This window comes from Falco rusticolus, chromosome 7 (assembly GCF_015220075.1).
Source record: "Falco rusticolus isolate bFalRus1 chromosome 7, bFalRus1.pri, whole genome shotgun sequence".
In the NCBI taxonomy this organism is placed as follows: domain Eukaryota; kingdom Metazoa; phylum Chordata; class Aves; order Falconiformes; family Falconidae; genus Falco; species Falco rusticolus.
Genome location: NC_051193.1, coordinates 65,109,282 through 65,116,980, shown reverse-complemented (window position 1 = coordinate 65,116,980; position 7,699 = coordinate 65,109,282). Strand labels below are relative to the sequence as shown.

The 7,699-nt window shown below is 50.0% G+C and overlaps 1 protein-coding gene across 2 annotated transcripts; it reads left to right on the top strand.

Annotated features, from left to right (window-relative positions):
• The first annotated feature begins 499 nt into the window (after positions 1-499).
• On the top strand, positions 500-7,699 carry ZDHHC22 (zinc finger DHHC-type palmitoyltransferase 22). 2 transcript variants are annotated; one of them, XM_037394168.1, is made up of 2 exons: positions 500-1,453; positions 1,940-2,547. In XM_037394168.1, the coding sequence occupies exons 1-2, from the start codon at positions 892-894 to the stop codon at positions 2,092-2,094; spliced, it is 717 nt and encodes a 238-aa protein (XP_037250065.1). In that variant the 5' UTR covers positions 500-891; the 3' UTR covers positions 2,095-2,547. The 2 variants fall into 2 exon arrangements, with proteins under 2 accessions (XP_037250065.1, XP_037250064.1); XM_037394167.1 differs by lacking the exon at positions 1,940-2,547 and adding an exon at positions 5,673-7,699 and having other exon boundaries at positions 507-1,453.

Below are 7,699 nucleotides of genomic sequence, written 5' to 3'. Positions count from 1 at the left end.
GCAGCCCCCAGCGCCGCGGGGCCCCGAGCCGCGGGGGCTCTGCAGACACCGAGGCTCTGGGGAACCCCTGGGGCTGGCGGCGAGGGGGTGCTGGGGGTGCCGGGGCACCCACACCGCCACCCAGCCAGCTCCTCGCTGCGTTCGGTACCCCGGGCTCGCCTGTGCCCCGGCGATGCGGGCTGAGCCCCGGGGCCGCCCGCCCGGCGGGGATGCGCCGTGCCCGGCCGGAGCTGCGGCTGCGGTTGCGGGGCCGCCCGGCTCGGTAGCCCAGCGCCGCAGGTTGCATCCGGACAGCACTTCACCAGCTGTTTTGTGCATTTTCTAATTTCGTGCAGAACAGGGCAGCGGTCAAAGAGGTAATCTGTAGATCCGTGGCTTTAAGGGATAAATTAGAGCATTGGATTTGATCCGTATTGCAGTGGATTAGAGCAACCTCTCCCCCCTCCCCTTCTCCTCCCCCCCCCCCCCCTCCAATTCACTCCCCCCTCCTCCAGCACCACCTTTTTTCTTCTCATGCAATACCAAAACTGACCCTGCCTGGCAGAGGGACGGTGCTGGGCGAGCAGAGCGGTGCCCACAGCGCCGGCCGCCGCGGGAGCCGGCTCTCTCTTCCAGCCTCCGCAGCCCCGCCGGGGCATCGCCGCCGCAAGTGCCCGGAGGCAGGCGCCGGGGCCGGGGGTCTCCTCTGGGCGCCGGGAAGCGGTCGCAGCCCACGGGCTGTCCCCTTGCCCCGACCCGGCCGGGGCCGTGGGGCGGGGGCGAGAGGCCCCCGGGGGGCGTTTGCCGGAGGCAGCGGGGCCGGGACCGGCAGGAAATGGAAGGATGAAGTGTGCAGCCGGAGCGGTGATGTTCCTTCTCTCCTTGCTTTCCCCTGCAGGAACGTAATCCGCAATGCTAGTTCTCAGGTTGCTCAATGTTGTCGCTCCAGCCTACTTCTTGTGCATCTCCCTAGTGACCTTCGTCCTCCAGATCTTTCTCTTCATCCCCAGCATGTTCAGAGACCCTTCCACCACCCCACTTTTCTCTCCTGCTCTGCTGCATGGGGCCCTCTTCCTCTTCCTCTCAGCTAATGCCATGGGCAACTACATCCTTGTGATCCAGAGCTCCCCCGAGGACTTGGGCAAGGGCTTAAACTTGGGCAAAGGAGCCGAAGTGGTGGCGGACTGGCTGGATGGAAGCAGGTCCCCTGGCTCAGCCTTGCCTAGCACTCACTTCTGTAGACTGTGTGCCAGAGTCACCCAGAGGCATGACCACCACTGTTTCTTCACAGGGAACTGCATCGGGAGCAGGAACATGCGAAACTTCATCATGTTCTGCCTCTACACCTCCCTGGCTTGCCTCGACTCCCTGGTGGCAGGCATGGCTTACATTTCTGCGGCACTCTCCATGTCCTTTGCGAACCCGCTGGCCTTCCTCACTCTTCTGCCTCACTCCATCAGCCAATTCTTCTCAGGTAAGGACTCCTTCCTGGGAGATGAGGACCCTGTTCCTCCTCCAGGGCTCCTGGGGTCGGGGGGACATGATCTTCCTCGGATAGCTGTGTGTGGGGAGCAGTGGTGGGGAAATGGGCAAGAGGGACAGCTGGCTGTGTTCATCAGAGCCCTCTTTGGAGGCTAGAGAGAGCCTTTGCAAAGGGCTTTGATTCGCCTGAAATAGAGGCTGGGACCCAGCCAGGTTATAGCCACAGACCTATTAGTAATGCGTTAGGCTCTGGAAAATGCCCCATAACCAGCTTGCCAGTGACAGAACAGGGCTATCTGTTGTGCAGGGAGTGTGTTGCAATTAGACGAAGGAGAGGGATTTCGCTCATTGTACTACAGGTGAAGGGGATCTTTTGCCTGTCCTACAGGCAGAGGTGGGAGGTCTGTAGGATTTTGTATCCTACAAGTCTGCAGGTTCCCTGTATCCCAGTGGAGATATTCTCATTCCCTTCTTCCAGGTCCACTCACCGCCTCCGCTGCCACCCACCTCCTGCCTCCTGCCAGCACAGACTTGCTGAGATCTTGCCATCCCTCCAGCACAGGAGAATTGGGGTTAAGGCAACAGAAACCAAGAGAGGAGTTGATGGGACAGGATGAGGCACCTTTCTTATGACCCTAGTCTGGGACAGAAGTCTGCAGAGAACCAGGGGAAATTCTCTGTTCCTGCTCTTTGCAAGACCTCCACCCAAAAGCATCTCTCTCTTTCTCCTTGTCCCCATCCCTTACCCTTCCTTCTGCTTCTTCTCATTTCCTCTCTCTCCCTGCCTTTCCATAAATCTCCACAACCCTTCCCCCTCCTGATTCTGCTCCCATAACTCTTCATCTGCTCTTACAGCCTTGCCTCTTCACCTCTCAGCATGCCCTCAAACTCTCCAGCCTCAGCCCTTCCCCTGTGCAAACCCAGGAGCTAGGTAAAACCTGATCTCAGAGAAGAGACTGTGCAGGTAGCCTAGACTGTTCCTCTGCCCTGAAAGTGACTGCAGAAAAATGCCGTTCCCCCACTATGCAGCTCATACCTTGCACACTTAGATCAGCTTTCGTTAGACTAAAATAGGTATGCCATATATTTTAGCTTTGCAGATTCAGCTGATCTCGGTAAGAAGGGACTGGAGTCTGTTTTGGCTCATGCACCATCACCAGAAGAGTTGATTATGATCTGAGCGTGGAGTCTCCACTGCTGGGGATACAGGAGCCAGAGAGGCCCCAGCTTGCTTTTCAGATTCCAGGCTGGGTTTGCAGGGTTGCCATCTGAAAACAAACAAATATCTCTCTACTTGGCAAATTAGCAGATTTGTCATGGTAATCACTGAGAGACAATAAACATGAAATCCTGCCATGACATTTTTATGGAGTCATTTTTCCAAGCAGAAGAATTTTTGTAAATAATGTTGCACAAGCTTCACTAGCATTAAAAACACTGGGAATGATTTTCTGGTCTGCTCTGCTAAGCTCTGCTCAGCACAGCAGCCTGGGAGGGGGAGCAGGGATGTGGGAGGCAATTACCAGGGAATTAGTTCTCTCTCTCTGACTCTGAGGGCTCATCTACACCGAACCGGTCCTGGCTTATGTTTGAAGAGCCACTGAAGTGCCCCAGCTCTGGTGGCAGCAACTGCAGTGCCACAGGCAGCCCGTGGGCAGTGTCTGAGTGGGACACCACTGGGCTGGGTGCAGGGCTGGGAACTGGGAGCCAAAACACCCTCAAGAGACAGCAGCTCCCACCAAACCTCCAGCTCAGATGGGGTGAGAACTGCTGCTTCACACAGAAATATACGGCCACGGGGCACCCCAGTTGCTTGGGAGGAAGGACAAACTGGGTTTCTACTGGTGCATTTAATCTCCAGTACAGGAAAGAAAACCACAGCCTGGAATAGTTACCTGGAAGGGTTGTCCATCTGATATTTTTTAGCTAACATAACTGTTACTTCAGGGTTGTGGTAGGATCCAAAGAGAGCACTGTTACATCAAGGAAATGCTTTACCCTTCTTCTTATCCCTCATGTCCTCTGCACTGGAGGAGGAGTAAAGGAGCATGAAGGGTGAATTTCCTGGTCTTATGTCAACTGAGTGTTCCCTGCTTTCCTGCTGGAAAAATTTTCAGTTGGCTCATTCTGCCCAGACTGTGCTCAGGCATGGATTTCAGAATCTGACCCAGAGCCTATAATTTCAGTCTGTGATTCAGCTTTTCTGGCATAGATAATATATGGCAATAAGCTTGAGATCACATCAGGTCAGTTAGAGCAGAAGTGAATCCGAGACTAAAATGGACTGTGGTGATGAGGGACAAAGGAAGAGCACCTTTGTAAACACTGGCCAGACTGGATCCACAAAAGAAATTATAGAAAATGCTTTATGTAGGTAACCTGAAGAAAAGGTTAAAAAAAACCATATATGTGGAAAGCACGGCTCAGAGATGCTTAATATTTGCAAAGGGAAACAAGGGTAATTACTTTCTTGATGTTGAATATGAGCAGCTCATAGAAATAAAGCTTACAGATGCCTTGCAAAGGCTCTAAGGAAAATAGCTGTCTTTCTCCATATCCCATCTGAACATCAGCTGTAGGAAAGAACAAATGTCTGGCACACTCTGGGCCAGCAAAAGAGGGGTAGAGAAGCCCGTATTTAGCTCTGGGCTTCCTACCTGATAGATTAAGTTATTCCGACAGAATTGGTATGAGGATTTGTCATCGTCCTAAGGGGCTTGTTCCTCCCTTGCTGCATTGCATACAAGGCCCACTAAGCTGAATGGGATCTAATGAGAAAGGAAAGATGACATTGCATTTAGGAAGAAAACTGAATGACTCCTGTGCCTTTTTCAAGTGAGGACAATCTCTGAAAGCTTGAGGCTGTAGTCAGTGTCCTTACAAATCATCCTCAGAGGAGCCTGCTGGCTGAGCCCAAAGCTTGACATGATTGTCATGGGTCAGCCCCGATCTCTCACTTGCAGCACTGCCAGGTGGGGAAGCCAGGATTCACAGATTGCAAGAACAGAAGACACTACCTAATCCAGCCTTCTGTATAAGAGAAGCCAGAGATGCTTATCCAGCCACCCTTGTATTGAACCTAAAACCTGAGGCTGCCACACACCTCTGCTGCCCATGCCATCTCTGCTCCAGCAGAATTGCTTCTGTAGGGCCTTAGAGCAACCAGAGCTTTCACCTGCCCAAGTCTGCCCCGTGGGCTTCCAGAGGGATGGGAGCATGTGAGAGCTTTTTCATTCCTAAACCTCACAAGAACCAGTGAGAGGATACCAGCTATTTATATCAGTATTGACACACATCTAATTTTCTTTGTGTGTCTGTGTGTAAATATGGGTCTTTAGTAATACACCAATATACACAAAATATATGTGTACACATTCATATACACACACAGAGAATATTATTTTAATGGGTTTAGGTCTGCCTACACACTGAAAGGTCACTCAGTGATACCTGCTATTACACTAATATTTTCCAGAAGGAGATCTAAAATCATTGTAGAGGAAAAGGTCCACAGAATATTTTTATGTAAATAGTCTCAGCGTAAATATACAACACAAAACATGTTGAATTAGGAGCTTCAGACCTACAAAGTATTTTGAGTATTCTAGCACAGCTTTAAAAAAGGAATTTGGATTGCATTTTTGAAATTATCTGTTTCTTGCATTCATATGAAAACTGCCTTTGCCCAGTGGTAGGAAAGTCATTACTGATTTATTTTTCTTTTTTAACATATTAGAGAGAGAGAAAAATCCAAAACCTTTCTGCCTAGTATCAATGCACACAGTAAGGCTTCTAGAAGCATCTGCATGCTGTAGGACCCACATCTCTTTTCAAAAGAAACCTGGAAAACTTAGATTCACTGACAAGCAGGTAGATTCTTAAATAAATTAACCATTCTTCAAAACAGCACTGAAGTCTTACAGACATGCTTCACTTCTGGCTGAATTTGCCCCTGTAATCTAGATCCTCACATTAACAGCAAAGGGAGAAGTGTATGGGGATCATTATCCCATTTTTTTCCCCAGTGGGGTCCATTGCATCAGATGCTACAACGGAACGATTTTATATCATTAGATCAACCAGCCTGCCTTGTTCCTAACTCCCCACTCATGGCCCATCGGTTCTCGGGGCTGGGTGTTACACTGCTGTGTGAGGTGTGTCTAAACTCTTTCCTTTAATTTTCCTCCCTCCCCCTGACTTTTGGTCTGCAGGAGCTCTCCTTAGCTCTGAGATGTTTGTCATCCTCATGCTCTACCTCTGGCTTGGGATCGGACTGGCCTGCGCTGGCTTCTGCTGCCACCAGATGCTGCTGATCCTGCGTGGGCAGACACGGTACCAGGTGCGGAAGGGGATGGCGGTAAGAGCCCGGCCCTGGAGGGAGAACTTGCAAGAGGTCTTTGGCAAGAGGTGGCTGCTAGGACTTCTCATCCCTGTGCTGAACGTGGGAAGTGACTACCATAGGCAGAAAGAGAAATAAAATACCCATGTGTGTGTGTGTGTGTGTGCATCTCATGCACACATCACCTCTCCTGTTCTCTCCCACTGTCTCCTGGATCGCTAAAGAGCTGGGCTACTCCATCTCTTGGGATTGCAGCCTCTGGGGGAGGAAAGGACTGGGTATCAAACAGAATAAATTTAGCATATTAACTAGGAGATCAGAAACCACGTAGATGAAGAGATAACTGCAGCTTAGTAGTCACATCACTGCATCTGCGTATGTGGCAACAGTCTTTGAACTAGCAGAAAAATTAGTCAGAACCTCCTGTGGCTCCCTGCCTGACTGCTCCAGCCCCAGCCCCATCAGCCACCCTATACAAACCCTAATCTCTGCAGCAGGAGCTTTCAGAGAGCCTGGGCTGTTGTGGTAGACGGCAAGAACAGCGTCTGTTCCTTGGGAGGGTTTTGCAGGGTGCCTTTTTGGCTCTTATATACTTGAGGTAACTTCACATTACTGAGAAGCCTTTAATGACAGAACTGCAATGCAATCAAGCTGCCCTAGGAGCAGGCTATGCACGTGGCTAATGCAGCAGGTAAACCTTCTCTCCACAGGCTAGAAAATCAGGAAGAAAACAGAGGGAAATGCAGAATTTCTCATTTCTCTTCTTGATCTTCTCCCTATGCAATGATATGTCAGGACTGTAGCTCTGCTACTTATTTTTAGCAGTCCTTTGCCCAATGACACAGTCCAGGCAAAGCTGCCCTTCTGACAGGGAGCAGCGAGCGGATAAATCACGATCAGATGGAGGCACAAGGAGAGAAAACCACAAAGGTGAATGAAAAAGCTGTGTTTGAGAAGCTGTGTGATTAGGCAGGCTATGCGTGCCTGTGAGAGAGACAGAGGTGTCAGAAGGGTGCCAAGAGCCCTGCTGACGTGGCTGAGCCCTGATGCATCACCCCCTCGCAGGGGGCACCCGCACCATTAGTGCTGTGAAGAGTTCAAAATCCCAGAAGACAGGAAGGTTTTCCAGCTGGTCAGGATGCGTCACTTTGCACTAAAACAAACAAAAAAAAATTTACCTCGGACATCCCTGCCACACCATAGTTTACAGGCTCTCCAGGACAATTCCCTCTCACATTGCTGCAGAGGGGTAAATTCATGCATGTTAGAACTCCATTAAGGAGGTTAATGGAATTATTACAGGGATTAATCAGCCTAATGTGTCAGTTGTTTTCTAGCTGCAGCAACAGCCCCTGAGATCAGTGCTGAGATCCTATGCTAATGCCTTAAGGAAGGATACCATGACATCTCTACCAGGATCATAGCGCTGGCTTTCCCAGCAGCTGCAACAAGAAGCCTCCATTTTGGCAAACTGCATCAGCTTATGTGGGCTGGATAGGAATCCATTCTTGAATAGGCAGCAGGAGAGTATGCTGACAAGCCGTCAAAAATGTTTTTTCTTCCTCAGAAATGCTCTCGGTGCATCCCAGGTAGGGGAAGGCACTTGCTTTCATCCTTCCATTTCTCATGAGCCAGAACAGGGGCTCTCATTCCTACAGGCTTTGTAACTGTCTTTCAGTGCTTCACACTTGTATACACGTTTGGATCAATAACAAAGTCTGTTGTGATAAACAGAGAAACCATGAAAATATACTGGAAAAACCCTTAGCTGGATAATTAAAACATACAGGATACATATTCTTCCACACTGTATGTGTTCGCATGAACACACCGATCTTTCCATGCGTAATAGGCTGTATTTTCACTAACAGTGACAATAAAAAGTGTTCTGTTTTTTTA

Coding starts and splice junctions, on each gene's coding strand:
- ZDHHC22 (XM_037394167.1), top strand. CDS start 892: ATGCTAGTTCTCAGGTTGCTCAATGTTGTCGCTCCAGCCTACTTCTTG. Junction 1,454..5,672: donor CATCAGCCAATTCTTCTCAG/GTAAGGACTCCT, acceptor TTTGGTCTGCAG/GAGCTCTCCTTAGCTCTGAG.